The sequence below is a fragment of the Schistocerca serialis genome, chromosome 4 (assembly GCF_023864345.2).
Source record: "Schistocerca serialis cubense isolate TAMUIC-IGC-003099 chromosome 4, iqSchSeri2.2, whole genome shotgun sequence".
In the NCBI taxonomy this organism is placed as follows: Eukaryota; Metazoa; Arthropoda; class Insecta; order Orthoptera; family Acrididae; genus Schistocerca; species Schistocerca serialis.
In genome coordinates, this window is record NC_064641.1 from 714,798,047 (window position 1) to 714,818,988 (window position 20,942).

The window sequence follows — 20,942 nt, forward strand, 5'->3', positions numbered from 1 at the left end:
GGTTGCCGCGTTTGAATTTTGTATGGATAGAGGTGTAAACTCTGGCGCATGAGACGATACGTGGACGTTGGCGTCATTTGGACCGCAGCTGCAACACGGCGAACGGAAACCCGAGGCCGCTGTTGGATCACCTGCTGCACTAGCTGCGCGTTGCCCTCTATGGTTGCCGTACGCGGTTGCCCTACCTTCCCAGCACGTTCATCCGTCACGTTCCCAGTCCGTTGACATTTTTCAAACAGATCCTTTATTGTATCGCTTTTCGGTCCTTTGGTTACATTAAACCTCCGTTGAAAACTTCGTCTTGTTGCAACAACACTGTGTTCTAGGCGGTGGAATTCCAACACCAGAAAAATCCTCTGTTCTAAGGAATAAACCATGTTGTCTATAGCACACTTGCACGTTGTGAACAGCACACGCTTACAGCAGAAAGACGACATACAGAATGGTGCACCCACAGACTGCGTTGTCTTCTATATTTTTCACATCACTTGCAGCGCCATCTGTTGTTGAAAATTGTAACTACTGTAATTTCGAAAGTTTGTCCGCCTGAAAATGTACTGTTGTCCCAAGCATATTGCAACAAACGGTGTATTTCTATCGCTGCTCGTTTAGTTTTTATTGCCATTTCAAATATACCGGTCATTTTTGAAACACCCTGTATCTTCATTCACAACTTCCCACAAGTTGAAGTTTTCAGAATTCAGGTACAAATATTTCGTAAGGTTTATAAAGCATTGCTCTAATTTCTCTCTGTAACTTGCAATAGTCCATACTTATGTAGTAGACCTAAGCTTTATTGCAGAATCGACTAAATTATAGAAATAATAACATTTTATTAGAAAAAATTTTAAAATTAAAATGTAAGATGTGATATTTTTTATCCTTGTAATGTACGTAATAAGTGGAATTAAATAGATCTAGTACCTCAGCCATCATGTCATGCATATCTGACAAAAATTTGGTCTCCTTCAAATGCATAACATTGGATTAATTGGTACCTCAGTTTGAGGAAGCATTTTGGAAAAAATAATTGCATCAATTTCTTTGTAATTTCTTTAATTACCCTATGCAGGTTCAAAAATATTCAAAATACTTCTAATTTGGTTAGAAAGTGTGCTGCATTACCTGATATCAACAAAAAATATGTAAAACATATACTTTATAAATAGTGCCTGAAAGAAATAGGTGTTGATTTTTACATAACATTGAGCCAGAAAAGTATCCTGTATCCTTAATGGCCAAAAACTTTAATTGTGAGAGTCTTTTTGTTGTGCCTATCTGCGACTCTGCATCTCTGCTATATGGTTAGTGGCAACTTTCCTTTTCATAATATTGTTATAACCTTGAAAAAGTGATCTATGGATGACTAAAATTATTACTTCTACTACAGCTACTACTGCTGCTGCTAGTTGAAAGATCACTGCTGACAAAAATGGTTGGTTATGATAATTCTTCATTCATTTTCACAGTGAAAGTCCTGCATTTTCTAAAACTGCTAGCAAGGTGTTAGGTGATCAGAAGCTTTAAAAAATCACAGCTTTTATTTCAATTCTTGATGTAGCAAATTTCACAAGTAATAGCAAAGACTGTTGAACCTCAACCATTTACACATGTTTAACCAGGTGGTCTTGAAAACTTGAAATCAACAAGCATAATGATAAAGATGTTAATCTGAATTTTGTGTGCCACCTAGGTGGACTCTGCAATGCATGTTGGCCCATGATAGTGTGCAGAGATGATCACAGTCAATATGTAGCACTCAAGACAGCACCAAACCGGCTCATCCTGGCCCATTTAATCTACCACTTGGGGTGGAACATGGTCTTGACAAGAAGCTGGGACTACTTCCTCTTGCTGCCCAGCTGCCTTAACTTGACTCACATGAGCACAACTTTGCTTGCCCATAGCCAGGTTCACAACCAGTAATGTAATTAAGGTGATATCTCAACAATGTGAATGGTTATGACAGATCTCAGAAGCAGCTTAATCATTATCTTGTCGGTAGCACTACTGTTGTTGTTGTTGTTGTTGTTGTTGTTGTTGTGGTCTTCAGTCCAAGGAGTGGTTTGATACAGCTCTCCATACTACTCTGCCCTGTGCAAGCTTTTTCATCTCCAAGTAACTACTGCAACCTAAATCCTTCTGAATCTGCTTAGTGTATTCGTCTCTTGGTCTCCCTCTACGATTTTTATCCTCCACACTGCCCTCCAGTACCAAATTGGTGATCCCTTGATGCCTCAGAACATGTCCTACCAACTGATCCCTTCTTCTTGTCAAGTTGTGCCACAAATTCCTCTTCTCCCCTATTCTCTTCAGTACTTCCTCTTCAATATGTGACCTACTCATCTAATCTTCAGCATTCTTCTGTAGCACCACATTTCAAAAGCTTCAATTCTCTTATTGTGTAAGCTATTTATTATACATGTTTCACTTCTATACACGGCTACATTGTAGTTGAAACAAATGAACCCTCTGAAGCTATTATTACACAGGACTTGACTACCACATCTGACAGGATTTTGGCAACTCAAATCAAAATCATCACTGTGCAGCTTGCAGACATTTGATTTAACTGTGCAAGTGCTAAGCACACATTGACACTCAGAATATCAGTTTTATGTCGCTGAGGCTTCAGTGTCTCAGTAATAGATGAGCAAGACCATAAGAGGGTTCCCTAGCCACGGACAAAATGGAATCACAATATTTGTAGCACCACTGCCATGCCACCTAGGTGGATGCTACAATGTATTTTGGCCCTTGATAATGTGCAGAGATGATCACAATCAATCTATCATACTAGAGACATGATCAATCTGGCTCATTTTCCTTTTGTCTGTTATATACATAATGTTAACAAATTTCACTTCCAATTATTCAAATTTAGGTCACTACCACTGCTGCCTTAGCAGGACTCTGTGACAACTCTACAATAAACTGTTCTGACCTAATACCAGCCCTTATATAGGATTTTGACAATAGCTTGTACTAGTGGTGGCTCATGCAAAAGTTTACCAATATGCTACATCAGTACAAAAACAGAAAATACAATAAAATTAAAAGTAGTACCCACTCAGTGCCAACAAATGAAGTCCATATGCCACTGTTTTCTGCTGCAGAACTCACTTATAATGTTGGAGTTGAAACCCTCAATGTTGGTTACCATATTCTTCTCAACTATTTTTCATTATTGCACTCTTGGAATTCATGACATATTCTGATGAAACGGGCAAATATTTGTGACATGGAAGAATACAAACGTCATTGCTGATCACTGAATCTGTTACAAATGTGGAGAATAGAAAAAATTATAGCATACAATAGGATGTGAACCTACTTCCTTCAGTCTGATACCCTGACATCACTAACCACCCAGTCACACTGAACACACACAACATTCAACAGCATTATTATTTATGTTAGGATTTCCTGAAGGCTTTTGCCACTGATGCATCATTAGCTGACATTTAATTATAAGAAATAGTATCAAAGGTGACCTGTTTGTGATAAATCTTAAGTGTGCCAAGAACAATATTAGTAATATAAACCTGCACAAGGGTGAAACATTCTCTTTCCAGTGTCACTTTTTTATTGGTCTGTTGGTTAGAGCTCAGATGGCATGGTTGGGGTTATTAGTAGACTCAGTTTCATTTCTGTTCTCGCCTCTACTGAGGTAGATACTAGGAGGATTGTAGCACAATTACAGCCATCAGGGATAATGTCACATCACAATCAAACACAGACATCTGCACCCCTTCTCTGAGAGAACCATAACATGGCTGAAATCATTTCAACAGTACACACTGTGCATTCTAGTTAGCATAGAGAGAGCACTCCAAAACACATTTTTGTCCATTTTGTTTGTATACTAGCATGCACTCAAAGATAAATGGCATAATTTTAGTGTAATATTTACAGTGTGTTATTTATTTATTTATTTTATTAACTTTATCGCCAGTTCCATTAGTCCTGATAGCAATGGAGTTGCAAGGATATGGAATGAGTCAGTATTTTTACAATGGTAACAATACAGCAGCAGACAATATGGTTAACTCATGACAAGACTCATAGTAACAACACGGAACACTAGAAGATACAAAAACATATTACATACATCAGAATTAATACTTATGTGTACACATTCAAATTCACAATATCAAAGCATTTGGGCAACAATATAATGCTACAGCAACAAATAGTTTACATTTATGCTTACATTGAATGGCTAATTCAATTGTATAATAAAAACATGCTCCTATGTGCTAAGAAATTCACTAATTGAATAGAATGACTTTTGTATTAGTTATTTCTTCAGTTTACTCTTGAACTTTGATGTTTCAGGAGCAAGACTTTTGATGACACTGGGTAGAGCACTGTAAATTTTGATGCCTGCATAACTTACTCCTTTCTGTACAAGGGAATAATTTGACTGGTTGCTATGAAAATCCTCTTTTGACAATGTGTTGTGACCTTGATATTCACTATTGGTTTTGAAGAGAGAGTGTTTTTTGTTAATGAAACATAAAAGAGAGTATATGTACTGAGATATCATTGTAAATATCTGCAGTTTCCTAAACAGATTCCTGCATGAGTGCCCTGGTTGCATTCAACTCATGATGGCTATAGCTCTCATCTGAGCAATAAAAACGTTTTTTATCAAGAGCTGATTGCCCCAAAAGATGATTCTGAAAGACAAAATAGCATAGAAATATCCAAAATAAGCAACTCGTATGGCATCATCATGTGTCGTCGATGCAATTATGCCTAAGGCAAATGTTCTAGAATGTAACCTTTTTTCTAAATCTAGGATATGGTTGGACCAATTTATTTTGCAATCTATGTACACACCCAGGAATTTTGCTGAGTCAACTTGCTTTATTTTTTGTCCATTACATTCTATATTTATATCCTCTGGTTCTTTATGTGCTACTTGAAACTGTACATAATGAGGGTTTTTTTTATATTCAGAGAGAGTGCATTACAGTTAAACCATTTCAGAAAGATACATATTTTATCTGTAGAGGCCTTGTAAAATGCCAAAATTATAACTGACTTATTATTTGCAATAATTTCTGTTCCACAGGCTTCAAAGTGAGAATCTGCACTGTAGGTACTTATGTTTACAGATTTATATTTTACATAAGTTTTAACATAGATTGCAGTGCCTCCTTTCTCCTTTATAGTTCTACAATAGCTGGCTGCTAATGAGTATCCATCAATTTGAGGCATTTCAGTTCCACTTGTCACATGGTGTTCTGTTAGACATATTACTTGTGCATGGTTTACAGATTCAGCATCATTAATGTCAAGATTTAGAAGCTCAAATTTGCTTCTGAGACCATTGATGTTTTGGTGGAACACACGGAGTTTACTGCTACTGATATTTCTGGTTCGTTGCTACACTTTGATAGCTTAGCATCTCCCCATAAACTCAGACTGTTTGGCAAATTATCACACCTCAGATTATCACCAGTCGTAACACTTAGCCTAAAAAAGGCTAAGAAACAGAGTGCTGATGTCTGTCTAATGATATTGTCCATGAGATTACTTCTGAATGCTTATTTTCTATTTCACTCAGAACTTTATTCACTACATGTCATTTTCCCATGTCATTTAGATGCAGTCCATGAATTGTGTGAAATTGGCAGCCAATATTGTTTATATTCACTATAGTAATATTTTTGAAGTATTTAGCAATTGATTCACTTTGCTCAACAGCTGCACTTATTTCATGATTCACACATGACCATTGTGGTAGATCATGATGATGTGGGATGATGAGAACAACAACATTATTATGAGTTAAGTGACTCAAACATTTCTTTATTTCGTGATGGCATTTGATGTTTCATTTTTAAAGATATCGTTCAATCCTCCAATTAGCACAACGTAATCATTTGTGGATAACTTACCAACTTCTGCCAAGTTTGCATGTTTCCTCAATTCAGTTAAACTTAGACATTGCTTGATGAATCTCATAGCAGCTATCACTGTATATGCCTCATTTAGTATATGAGAGCCAATTCTGCACCCATGGCTGTCAGCAATAAGTGCCTCATTTAGTATATGAGAGCCAATTCTGCACCCATGGCTGTCAGCAATAAGTATCAGTTTTCTTCTTAATTTTTCTTCCTTGGAGCCTTGAGACTGTGGGTGACACTGATGGAGTAGCTGTGTGTTGATCGGACTGATCATCTTCAGAGTTGTTATTCACCTTAGCACTACTTATCTGAGTGTCTGTTGCATCTGATCACCAGCCATGGTGGCTTGTATGCATACATTTCATTTCAGTTACACTGATAAAAGTTTGATTTTATCTTGGGACTGTCCCAGTTGGTCAATGTTTGCATAGGGAAACAGTAATATCAGAAATTGAGTCCGCCTCGATGCAAAACACCTTGTTATTTGTTTATTTATTTATTATCCCAAACTAGTTTTGGCGCCAAATATCACCATCATCAGTGGTTTTTTTTAATCTTATTTATTGTATGTTTTTTAAAGTTTGTTGAAGAGCTTTACTGGAAATGCCAGGCATGGCATAGAAACAATGATTTTATCTTAGAACTCTCCCATTTGGTCCGTGTGTGCATAGAAAAACAGTAATATCAGAAATTGAGTACACCTTGATGCAAAACACCTTGTTATTTGTTTATTTCTTTATTATCCAAGACAAACTAAAAAAAACATACAATAAATAAGATTAAAAAATCCCACTGATGATGGTGATATTTGTCGCCAAAACTAGTTTGGGATAATAAAGAAATAAATGAATGACAAGGTGTTTTGCATGAAGGTGGACTCAAATTCTGATATTACTGTGATAAAAGTTTAATATAAGGTGTGTTTTTTAAGTAAGGTCCATTTTGTTGTAGACAGTAGTAGTTCGCATGCATACTGCAATGAGCACATGCGCCATGTACTGGCATGCCTCAGGAAAAACTGTGCTCAGTTTCAGCTCTGTAGCTAACCTGTACGGTTCTGTTCTGTGCTTCCAAAATGTTTAAGACTATCAACTTGCCCACCACATGTGAGGTTTACTCAGTGATACAGTTTTTGTCAGCAAGGGACCTGTCTGCTGCAGAAATTCATCAACAGATTTGTGAAGTGTATGGTGATACTGTTATGAGTAAAAGCAAAGTGACTGAATTCAAAGATGGCCATGACAACGTCCATGATGAGGATCTCTTCAGTCACCATTCTTTGATTACAGACAATTTGGTGGCTTCAGTTGAAGCAAGGATTCATGAGAACAGGAGCTTCACAATAACAGGTCTCTCAAATGAATTTCCTGATGTGGTGAGATCAGTGCTTTACAACATTGTTTCTGAACACCTAATGTCCAGGAAACTGTGCTCCTGTTGGGTCCCAAAACTCCTAACAGAGGATCACAAAAACCAAAGATTTGAGTGTGCGATGAAGTTCTTGACTCATTATCATGAAGAAGGTGATGACCTCTTGAGTCAAATTGTAACTGGAGATGAAACATTAGTTTCGCATATCACACCTGAATCGAAGCAACAAGGCATGGAATGGAGACACACACACTCACCTGTAAAGGTGAAGGCCAAACAGATTCTGTCCCAAGACAAAACCATGGCATCCATGTTTTGGGATAGGCATGGTGTTTTGTTGGTCGACTTCATGCAACTATCAATGCAAAAGCATACTGCCAAACCCTGAGAAAGCTATGCAGAGCGATTTAAAACAAAAGACTCAGCATGCTGACAAAGGGAATTGTCCTTCTCCAAGACAATGCAAGACCTCACACAGCAGGTCAGACCCATGATTTATTGGACAGTTTTGGCTGAGAAGTTTTAGGCCACCCACCCTACAGTCCTGATATTTCACTGAGCAATTACCATCTGTTCCTCCACCTCAAATAACACCTCAGTGGCAACCATAACAATGATGATGACGACATGAAAACGGCAGTGAACTCTTGGTTATCGGAGCAGGGGGCAAGTTTTTATGAAGAGGGTATTTTAAAATTGGTGGAGAGGTATGATACATGTTTCAACAAACTTGGCAACTATGTCAAAAAACAGTGAAGTATGTACTTTCTGAAAATAAATTTACTTTTTTTAAATAACCTTTCGTTGTGTACTTATACTCAAATGGACTTTACTAAAAAAATACACCTCGAATAAATATCATCACACGTGACAACAGAGTCAAGAACAAAAATACACACAACACACACACACACACACACACACACACACAAAAACACACACACACACACAAACCATTTTGACCAAAGCATAAAACGATCCCCCCCCCCTTTTTTTAATAGGCTTCTTCAGAAAATTTTAACATTTTTTTCATTTTGTGTGTTTTAATGATAAAAGTATCTGTGTAAAACAAAATTAACATTATACTCATTGTAAACTTTGCACTTATTAACTGTAATCATCTTGGTAATACAAGAAGGAATAAAATTTAAAAAATGAATTACTTGCATTAATTTGTATCTTCACCTCCTCTTTTGATTACTGTCTAAGTCAGTGGTTCCCCACCTTTTGAAGTGCATGAGTCCTGAGTTTAATTAGATATAAGTGATATAAGCTAGTACCCTCTCCTCTTACCCATCTCCTCACACCCCCCCCCCCCCTCCCCCAATCCAGCATCAGCATAAATTCTAAGTAAACTTTAGAATGAAAAAACTATTACTTTTAACACTTCCCTTTTCAAAATTAAGATAAATAAATGATTTTTTGCCATGAACTAGGGATCAATGAGATGACTGGAACTACTTATTTCTAACAATGCTTTTGTATCCGACGATGAAGCAATTCTCAGTGCATTGTGAGTGCTACTAACAACTCCTTTTTGGAAAAGGAAACTAACTATTCACATTGAGGGCAGGCACTAGTAACAAAACATGATTCCACTGCACCACTCCTCTCCTTACTGACATTTGTTTCAGCCACATCCCCCATATCCATTTAAAATCAACAAAATTAAAATTTATGCAATATATTTGTTTTATGTAAATCACATAACTTCAGGACTCCTTACTTCTGAACTGGCAGAAATTGAAAGCCTTCAAGCTGTGAATGACCACTGACACTCAAAATAATAATAGTAATGTGTAGGCACTACTGCATTCTAGTACCCATTACATACACTGAGGTGACAAAAGTTTTGGGACACCTCCTAATATCATGCCGGACCTTCTTTTGCCTTAATGCAGCAACCTGACATGGTATGGGCCCAACAAGTCAGAAGTTACCTGCAGAAACATTGAGCCATGTTGCCTCTATAGCCATCCATAATTGCAAAAGTGTTGCCAGTGCAGGATTTCATGCACAAACTGACCTCTCAGTTATGTCCTATAAGTGTTCCGTGGGATTCATGTCAGGTGATCTGGCTAGCCAGCTCATTCACTTGAATTTTCCAGAATTGCGAAGAATTATGGCCCAGTGACATGTCGCATTGTCATCTACTATAATTCCATTGCTGTTTGGGAACATGCAGTCCATGAATGGCTGCAAATACTCTCCAAGTAAACGAACATCACCATTTCCAGTTAATGGTCAGTTCAGTTGGACCATGTAAACACAGTCCACATCATTGTGGAGCCACCACCAGCTTGCACAGTGCCTTTTTGACAACTTGGGTCCATGACTTCATGGGATCTGCACCACATTCAAACACTACCATCAGCTCTTACCAACTGAAGTTGAGGCTCATCTGACTGGGTTATGGTTTTACAGTTGTCTGTGGTCCAACCGTTAAGGCCACGAGCCAAGGAGAGGTGCTGCTGCCAAGTCATGCTGTTACCAAAAGCACTCGCATTGGTCATCTGATGCCATAGCCCGTTAACAACAAACTTCAATGCACAACTCCTAATGGAGACATTAATCATAAGTCACACATTGATTTATATGGTTATTTCAAACACTGTTGCTTTTCTGTTAGCAGTGATAACTCTATGCCAATACCTCTACTCTCAGCCATTAAGTGAAGGCCATCAGCCAGAGAGTTTTCTGTGGTGAGAGGTAATGGCTGGGATTTGGTATTCTTGGCACACTCTTGATTCTGTGGATCTGAGAATATTGAATTACCTAAGAATTTCTGAAATGGAATGACCTATGCATCTAACACTAGCTGCCATTCCATGTTTAAAGTCTATTAATTCCTGTCATGTGGTCATAATTATGAACCACCTCAGTACAAATGGGAGCTCCACCAATGCACTGCCCTTTTATATCTTCTGTATGTGATAGTACGACCATCCGCATATGTGCATAACGTTATCCCATGACTTTGACACCTCAGTGCAGTTACTCTTGTGCTGTCAATTAGTTCCTTTATTGTTGTGAAGTGCATAATGAAGCAATTTCTAGTCTGTTCTGGGAACTACCAACAACTCTAAAAACACATTTTATATTTCTGCATATGTGATGTATAGTACAAAGAACAAGGTACGTGTTTAGTGGGCACACTATGTGAGAAAAAGCTTTGGCAGCTTTCAGAAGGAAATTTATTTCTTATGCTTGTAGGAGAAACATGTGCACAAACAACAACACAAACACACACACACACACAAACACACACACACACACACACACACACACACACACACACATGCACATGCCTGTCTCTCTACATTGTGCTGACTGTCAGATCTATCCTGATCCAGATTGAGTGTACTGGGGTGAGGATGGGGTGCCAGTTGGGATTGGGTGAGGGATGGAGAGAGAGGAGAGGCAGGGGGAGGGGGAGGGAAACATCTAGTGGCTTGTGGGATAGTGGGGAGCCATCTGTGGGCTATATAGGGGTGCACGTAGAGAGGACAGGTGCAGATAGCTGGGCAAGTGATTTTACAGAACAGGGTGTGAGATGGCAACACGTAACTAGCTGGCGTAGATTGGACAGGGGTACTTCTTGGACAGGGGATGGGAGCTATCCTCACAGTACATCGTTTGTTCACATAACCTCTGTGGCCTAAACCTAAAGTAACCCATTGTCCCCCCCACCCCAACTCCACTCAATTTTGTGTGTGTGTGTGTGTGTGTGTGTGTGTGTGTGTGTGTGTGTGTGTGTGTGTGTGTGTGTGTGTGTATACACAGGCCATCCCCTGTCCCAGTACCCCAACCCAGTGTGTGTCAGCTAGTTGTGTGCTGCCATCTCATGCCACAGTCTGTGAAATAGCTTGCCCAGCCATCTGCCACCTGCCCCCTCTACCTGCAGCTTAGCTAGCCCATAGATGGCTCCCTACTCTCCCATGGGCCACTAGACACTTCCCTCCTATCCCCTCCCTGCCTCCCATGTCTCTCCATCCCTCACCCCATCCCTCACCCCATTCCATCCTGCACCCCCACCTCATCGCAGTACACTTATTGTGAGCATGTGTGTCTCTGTATGCACGTTTCTCCTACAAGCTTGAGATAGGAATTTCATTCTGAAAGCTAGCAAAGCAAAGCTCTGTACCTTTTGTTTGTGTACCTGTCTACAATGCAGCACTTCAGCTTTTTGTTGAGTGGTCTCTTTTATTCCTAAATAATTCGTTATTCTCAATTAGAACTTCCCTATATTATTGTTCTTACATTCATGAGAAAAAAGGCATTGTTTTTATATAAGTGAGCAGCAGTGAAGTTTATAATCTTGCTTCTCTCAGATATTTGTCTGTTGCTTCTGAATATGTCACAAATTCCTATCACTAAAATTTATCATTACTAAAATTTATAATTTTGGATGTCACAAATATTTGCCTTCTTCCTCTCAATATCTTATAATCACCAAGGTTGTGGCTATAGTGAGACCTGAGAATATAGCTGTTTTTTCTGAATATATAGTGGATTTCATTTCTATATTTACATTTGAATATGGTATTATTTCTTCATATCTTGCTCCCAAACATGTCATCTGCCTGCTGCTCTCTCACTGACTGAGTAGAACCAGGAGCTGACAGACCTCCTATCATTTCCATCGTACCTCATCATGCAAGCTGACAACATAGCTGCATGAAACACATAAGTAAACCACTGGCTTCTATCTTGACTTCTACCATCTCCTGCAGAAATGTGTAGTGTTTTTGAGTATTTGTTCAATATGAGAGGTAATTCAGTTCAGACTATAAATGCATTCAGGCAAACTGCATTTTAAATGTAGTAGATATTCACAAGAAGCAAAGGTGCATGGTATACCTTCCCATGATTGGCAGCAGGACGAGATTTGTCACCAGCTGACCACACCCCTCTCTACATTTATCCTAGTTCTCATCAAAGCTGATGTCACTGTGGCAGTGTACTAGCAGTTGATATGGGCAGTCCATTTTTTTCAGCTTCTGAAGTTTGAAGCATTTGATTTTCTTTGTACTTGAGAATTTTATTTTTCTTTACTTCCCCATGCCTAGTTACAGTTGGAAACCTGAAACAAATTAATATATGCTAAGCTGAAAGGCAGGCATAGTTGACAGTTCCAAACAAATATGCATTCAGAACCCAAATACCATGCACCAAAACTGACAATAGGTAAATGGAAATGCTGTGTGCTAGGGCCTCTCGTCGGGTAGACTGTCAGCCTGGTGCAAGTCTTTTGAGTTGACGCCACTTCGGTGATTTTCATGCCGATCATGATGATAAGGGCAACACAACACCCAGTCCCTGAGTGGAGAAAACCTCTGACCCAGCCGAGAATCAAACCTGGGTCGTTAGGTAGGACATTCCGTCACGCTGACCACTCACTTACCTGGGTTGAACACTGACATTAGCTGACAGCTATGGGATCTTGGATAGTATTCTAATACTAGAAGGTGATGGTGTGTATGTGAAGTGGGTGTCAACTTCTGAATCTTAAAACTGCATTTCAACACCAAAAGCTGACACTGTGTATGTGCAGTACATGTCAGCTAATAAATCTTACAGCGAACCTAACCTAAACTAACCGAACCAACAGTATTCTCTATATGCATTAGGCATCGGCATTTTTCCAGCTTCCAAAGTTTGAAGCATTTGATTTTTCAGTTGATGGAAACTTCAACAACTGCATGGAAGTGACTTATTAAACAGAACTAGTTTTGTGACAGTGCAGTCACATCTTCAGGTACCAAACAGTTGACCTAAAGAAGACACAATAACCATAATTAGAACTATTTTAAAACATAACACAAGATTGATGAAAGTCTGACTAATGTGATGTATACAGACCTTTCAATACATAACATACTTAAACATACTTAATACTCCATAAGGGTAACAGAAGTCTCCTATCTTCCAGTGTGGAACCGGCATCACTAAGTACTCAGCCATATATACTATCATATAAAGACAAGATGTTGTTTTCATTGTCACCAAAAATCTTGAAAAGCTCCTGACTGATGTATTTCAGATTTTTACACAATGCTTTAATAAACATATGATGAACATAAGCAAACACACACACACACATGCACACACACACACACACACACACACACACACACACACACCCACACACACACACACACACACACACATCGAAAATGTTATTAATAAAAAGTGTCAAATCATTCTTGACTGATTTACTTCAGATATTTACATGTACTGTAGTACATATTCAGTTGCACATAGGCTATATCTATTCTAAACTAAAATGTACTGGTTTTATCTTAAAACTGACTCTGGGAAATGTGCTATCCTGTACTGTGCTGTGAAAATGTGTGGTTTCATTTTTCTTTATCACAGTCAATTTTAAGTATGATATCAAGTCATTTAAACCATTAGACAAAGTGTTTCTCCCATATATACTCTTTCCCCATGTATAGAATTTTATACAAAACTGTTACACAATAATGTGCTGTTACATTTCCTTTCTTACAGCTGGTTTTAACATAAAACAGAAAGGTTGAATTTATGGCTTATCAACCAATAAACAAGGCTGAAGGTAAGAGAGAGGGGAAAAGAGGAGATGGACAAAGAGGGGGGAGGAAATGGGCATAGAAAGGGGGAATGAGGAGATGGATAAAGAGAGGGGGAGGAGGAGATGGGTGGGAAAGGGGGTGGGGAAGAAAGGGTGGAGATGTGGGGGGAGGAGCTGATGGTTGGAGAGAGGAGGGAAGAGGAGGAGATGGAAAGAGAGAGGGGGAAACGAGATTAGCATGTACATCCAATTCCCATACATATTTAGCATTTGCAAAGCATTGTGCAGTTCACTAGTCATGAAGAAAATAGCCAGAGGAAGGTGTGGCCCAAGGAACAGGGCTAGTTGAATAAGAACCACATTCTAAATATGGAAGCAAGCCCTAACCCAAAACAAGCTTACTGAAAATATGTAGGAGCGTCCTCTGGGGAAACTGCACAGTGGTGCATGTGTGGGAACCAGAACTGACCTAGTGAGTCAAGTACTACCAGTTGACACAAGAAGCAACAGAAAAGTGTCAAACTAAACCAATGTAAATATGCTGGTAAGCATTGGAAGATAGGGAAAACTCAGCAGGAACCAAAGATGTCAGGAAACTATTCATGATTAATAAATAATTTTGATACAGCAGTTGCGGATTTCATCTACTGAAATATAACATCACAGCTGTGATTGCCCCTCGTACCAAGTGATTTGCATTTGATTTTCTTCACACTTAAGAATCTTGTTTCCCTGTACTTTCTCCATGCCAGATTATAGATTGAAACCTGAAAGAAAATAATATGCTAAGCTTGCAAGCAGTGATAAGTGACATTCCAAACAAATATACATTCAGAACTTAAATAGTATGAGGCAAAACTTGACAGTAAGTGGTGGCTACTGGATCTTGGGTAGTATTCTAACACTAGAAGGTGAAGGTGTATTTGTGCAGTGGGTGTCAGCTATTGAATCTTAAAACTACAATTTATCACCAGGAGATGAATGTGTGTGTGTGTGTGTGTGTGTGTGTGTGTGTGTGTGTGTGTGTGTGTGTGTGGACAGTAGATGTCAGCTATTGGGTCTTAAATATTCTCTATGTGCAGTGGGTGTCAGCTACAGGAGGGTGGATGTGCGGAAAATGTCAGTCACTGGAGTTGTAAGCTACTAGAGATGTGTGTCATTGCACACGCACAGACATCAGAAACTCTAACCATGATGTCGACTAATCAAGTTGAGACTTGTTTCAGCATATTGTGGGTTATTCCAACAAGCAAAAGCAATTAATCAAGGGGTCAAGGGGTTCAGATTAATAAAGTCAAGGCCTGTTGCCACCAGAAGCTGACAATGTGTATGTATAGTCGGTGTCTGCTACAGGGGGTGTGGAGTTGTCAGCTACTATGTGTGTCAGCTACTGGGGGTGCCAGCTACTTGTCAAATGGATGTGTCAGCTACTTGAGGGGATCAGCTACTAAGGAAAACTGTATTTCTTTCATTCCCTCCATAGCATTGTATATAGAATATTATAATGTTGTTGCCTCATTTAAGTAAGCATTACAGAGAGGGGGGGGGGGGGGGGGGGGGAGTGTAGTGGAGAGGAAATTTACTGTGGTGCATAAATCAGAGAGGTGAAATCTGATGATAATAACGATGAGACAGGTATGGAAACATTGTACAAAATACAACTTCCTGGAACAATTCTCATCTTGATTAGTTGACATCATGGTTAAACTTGCTGACACCTATGCACATGCATTGATCAACACTCCAAGCAGCTGACAGCCACAGTAGCTGACACCCATTGCACATACAGAATATTTCAAAGATGCATTAGCTCATGCCCACTGCACATACATGCTGTCAGCTTCTGGTGATGGAGAAGCTAACACCTACTGTCAGGCACGTACTATTTGAGGTTTGAGTGCACATTTGTTTGGAAATGTTAAATGTTGCTACCACTTCTTGCCAGTTTACATCATTATTCTGTTTCAGGTTTCCAACTGTAAGGTGACAAGAGCAAAGACAAGGAAAAGAAGATTCTCGAGTATAAAGAAAATCAAATGCTTCAAACTTTGGATGCTATAAAAAATGGGATGCCCATAGCAAGTGCTAGCAAACTGTAAAGAGTTCACAGAACAACTCTGATGTATACAAATTGTGGAAAATATCCAGTTCAAAGACAGATGAGTTCCTCCTGCATATTGGATGAAGAATGTTAAGTTTGGTTGATCAAGCAGATTTTGGAGAGTCATAAGAATGGATTACTTATTAATAGAAGTCATCTAATGTAAGGTGTCCCATGCTAATTGCATAGTTGAGCCTGGGTACTCTATGCAAGGACTGAAAACCTGGCAGGAAGTGGATAGAATTGTTTTTGCAAAGACACCCAAACATTACACAAAAAATTCCAGATACAAGGACTCCATCAAGATGCAGTGTTATTAATGAAAGGTCATGGAAAGAGCATATACCATAAGTTGTGACTTAGAAGAAGAAGAAGAAGAAGAAGACAGGGCAAGACGAAAATGTTAAAGCCAAAGAAAACAATGTACTTAGGAAAGCAGAAGCTGGAAATATTGAAGTAGTAGAAGAAGAAGAGGATGATGATGAAGTTAATAACATAGATGATGATTATGAAAAAGAAGATGACAATGAGGAAGATAATGTTCATGACTGGAAGACAGTCTCCAATAAATCGCCAGGACGTATTGAGTATGTTTAGTGGGATGACCCAAATGTACTGATAGAGTGATTAGTTTGCCAACTTCAGAAGGAGTGTGCACATAAATGACATAACATCTGTTGAAGAGAAACTTCAAGGAGTATCAGTTATTGCTTGTTCACAATGGCTGTCAAAGATAAAGTGAAAGACAGCTGTAGAATGGAACGCTGCATATTAGTACATTCAGCCAATGGAAAGACAATCACAAAATATGCATTTCACAAATTTAAAGGATTTAAAAAAAAGTAAATGTAAGCAATTATTGCATGGGATTTTGTGTATCAAACAGCAGTTTTGGGAACATTAAAAAAGATCAATTTCAAAAAAGAACTAAACATACAGGCAAAATTATAGTGCCAATATTATAAGCTGGGCACACTGTCAGCTACTGCTGTTACAATATAGTTTTAAGATCCAGTAGTTGACATCCATAGTCAAGTTATGATACATACTCTGTCAACTTCTGATTTTAGAATACAGTTTCAATACTTAATGCCTGTTTGTTTGGGTCAACAATCACTGCCTTGCCTGTTTAGCATTATCAGCAAAGGATGACATACATTTTATGGTGCAAGGTAACATTAATACCCTAGCATTAAGTCGCTATAATGTTCAAATGACTCCAAATGCGGTTACTGAAAGTATAGCAACCCTCATTTCTTACCTGTATGAATATGTGCATTATTACTATTCAGTATGCAGTTTTATCAAAGTATAATCTAATCTTCAATGGGTGTTGGCACATGTTGGCATTGCCAGCAGAAGTTGACAAATATTTTGTACTGCAAGATAAAATTAATACCTGAACGTAAGGGTTGCTTTAATGGTTGGAATTATCACGAGAAAATGGCAAATATTTTATAGTTCAATGTAAAGCTATACACTAGCATGGAGTATTACAGTGTTTGAGTGACATTAAAGTATAGCAACCCTTATTACTTATCTATATGAATATTCATTACTACAGTTCATTATGCTGTTTCTTCAAAACATTGTGTAGTTTCCCTTGCTTGACAGCAGAAGATGACAACATTTTGAAATCAAGATGAAGTTACTACCTTAATGGGTGATCACTATAATGTTTGGCTGAATTTTATATTGGTTTTAGTAATGAGTTTTATTCACTAATTTGATAATAACATTGTTAACTTTGGTAATTCTCTCCAACAAGTGTACTTTAAGCAATAGTGCCAATACTTGAGCCACCTGTGTTTTAATAAGCAATACAGACTGGAGCTAATGTTGCAGATAGTGTCAACATCTGTTGATGGAAGACATCGAAGTAGGGAAATAAGTATCATAGAGTTGTACGTAAATGTTGTCCCATAGCATTTTATCAACAAGCAAGCTCACCTTACATAAGTTTGTGTTGATTCTCTCATAATCCTGGCAAACATAATGATGGGTCAGTTGTTATAATTATGCATACCTCCAGCTAGGCCACTAGAAACTGTGCAGAGTGGTACAGCTGCAAGTGTCAAGTCCCTTGGATAAACAACAGTGGCTAATTTGCATCAGCTCACTGATGTGTAAGTTACTATTTGCTCTCTGGTGAACTTATTTATAATCATCATGCAATATTTGCCTATTTTCTGGTCATTGATTTGAACTTTGTTGTTCTCAGCTGTCAAGTTATAGCTTTGCCTATTGACAGATCTATGAAATGATACCCAATATCTGATAATTTCATTGTACTGGTAAAACCAGTAGCTGTAAAACATTACAAGGTACACACCTTAGCTACTACTGCACAAAGTTGTGTCATTTTTGGCACATGCAGTGATGCATGTCAGAATGTGTTTCAGTGCTTCTGCAAATTATAAAATGAATAACGTGAAGGAGCAATGGATTTGCATCAAATTCTGTTTAAAGATGAAGAAAACTGCAACTGAAACCCACCACATGTTGACAGATACATTTGGTGAAAGGGCACTGTGTCAAGCAAGAACATTTGAGTCGTTCAAGCACTTCAAGAGAGGCAAGCAGTGTACATGGCTACAGCACTAGGAGAAAGGATGATCTTCACTACACAAGGTTAAATCTAACTTTGGCTCAGAAGGGGGTAAATTATGCTGCCACAAAAGTCTTTGGTCACTTACCTAACAGCATCAAAAGTCTGACAGATAGCCATATAGCATTTAAAAGGAAATTAAAACAATTTCTTAATGGCAACTCCTTCTACTCATTAGATGAATTTTTGGACATAGTAAGTGCGTAATTTTCACAACCCCCACAAAAAAAGTAAGAATATTAAGTGTCATGTAATTTTATTAACCTGACACGTTCCACATCATTATGAAGTGTCGTATTCATGCTCTATGGAACAAGTACTAATCTAATCTGTGGAAGATGATGAACATTCTGGTTGATTGCCAATTTGCACAACACTGGAAATGATCACGAAGGTGTGTGACGTGGTTCATGGGTAACCAATACAGACAGTTCACAATGTTTGTAACAGGCTTGGGCTGTCGGTGCTGTACAAGTCAATGAATTCTAGCTGATGAACTGAACATGAGATGAACTGTAGCGAAGTTTGTCCCTTGCCTTCTCAGCATCAAACAATGAAACCTCAGTATTCAGAAGTGAACTAAACTGCAATGAAGTCTTGAAGAATGTCCAAAATTCTTAATCAGAGTCATAACAGGTGATGAATCTTGGGTCTACAGTAATGACCCTAAAACAAAGCAGCATTAATCACAACGGAAAACACCATCTTCTCCAAGGCTGAAAAAAGCTTGACAAGTTTGCAGACATGTGAAGTCAGTGCTGATCACTTTTTTTTTTTTTTTGACATTCGAGGAATAGTGCATAAGGAGTTTGTTCCACCTGGTTAGACGGCCAGTAGGCAGTTTTACAGAGAGGTTGTGGTGTGGCTAGTGGAAAATGCTCAGTTAAAATGGCCAGAGTTGTGGAGAAAGGAAGCCTTGTTGGGACTGTGACACTGCACCTGCACACACCTCATTCGTGAAGGAATTTCTGTCCAAAAACAACATGACAATGATCCCCCACCCTCATTAATCACCTGACCTAGCCTTGTTTAACTTCTGCCTGCTCCAAAGGTGAAAATCATGGTGAAAGATACTTCCATTCTCCATTTGACTGCATGTTCTACCTACTTTGTGTGCACTGACAATCTGTGCAGGCACCAAGAGAGTGATTAATATAAAGAGTGCTTACCAGCCTGGCAAACTTACAATGTTCTCCAACACTACCTTTGAGTTGTTCACTAAAACACCAAAGTACATTAATTGCCAAGAGTTACACACCACAAGAAGTTTTTGTTTCTGTTTAGTTCAAGAAAATTCAGGAACTACTGTTTTCATGGATTTAAAATCTGTGTTGTTGAAAAATCAGCCTTAAAATGCATTGGATTCTAATGCACGTCTTTTTTTTAATTTTTATTTTCAAGATTCTTCCAAAAGTTTGCAGAGTCCTGCTATCTGTAGTGGCAGCTTAACGCTGTCTTCATGCCAAGTAAAGAACCTTGGGTGTCAGCCACTGCCCATCTTACAGAAGGAGGCACCAGAAAAAATAATGCAATATAAGAACTCACTTTTGAAAAGTCAAATACAGCATACGTATTTTGACTGAATCTTTGCTAGTAAGGAAGCAATAATTCTGAAATTCAATCATACCTCTAGATTGATGCTGATATAAGATTAAAGTTGACTAGGATATAGTCCAGTAAGACATGGTCGATGAAAAAAATATATAAGTAAGAACTAGCACCTTTCACACTTTTGTTTGTAACAGCAGTGCACTGAATAAACATTACAATATCAGGCAATGAAACGCTTGTGACAAATAACTGTTATAGATTCTTCTTTTCTACTCTGTTCCAACATAAGACAGTATGTGCTGAAAAAAGTTTACAGTTACATGCCTGTGGAATAACTGTTAGCTTGCATTTAGCTTTATATACCTATGTGCTGTCCAGTCTTTTGTGATGATTATAAGTACTTTACTATTAATTCAATATCTATAAATCCACATACTATTTATACTAATTCTTATGTTTTGCAGGTCACACAGTGGAATCATCCCTATTTCTTTGCTTATTTTGCAAGTGCAAATTCATATCCTGGGATTCTTGGAGACATGTTATCAAGTGCCTTAGCATGTCAAGCATTTAACTGGGTATGTCAAACACTCATATTCTCACTTACAGCAAATATAAAAAGGCGTGATTTCCAGCTGAAATTAATTTTAAGAGGTTTTGAATTACCTGTCTTCCTTTTAACATTTAATACCTACTTGTTGTGATGTGAAAGGCAGTGTGCAGTTAAAGTAGAATGAATATGTTATGACGAGAGTGCAGTTTGTTATGGACTGCACATAACCAATATAGAAAAGTTTGTAGACCTACTCAAAAAATGCAAAAATATATACTATAATTTCT

At 38.3% G+C, this 20,942-nt stretch overlaps 1 protein-coding gene across 1 annotated transcript in view; it reads left to right on the forward strand.

Annotated features, from left to right (window-relative positions):
* The window catches only part of LOC126474715 (aromatic-L-amino-acid decarboxylase-like), a 129,434-nt gene that overhangs the window by 67,557 nt on the left and 40,935 nt on the right, over positions 1-20,942 (forward strand). The window contains exon 3 of the mRNA XM_050102193.1: positions 20,567-20,680. Coding sequence (XP_049958150.1) covers positions 20,567-20,680 — 114 coding nt within the window. The remainder of the gene's footprint in view (positions 1-20,566; positions 20,681-20,942) is intronic.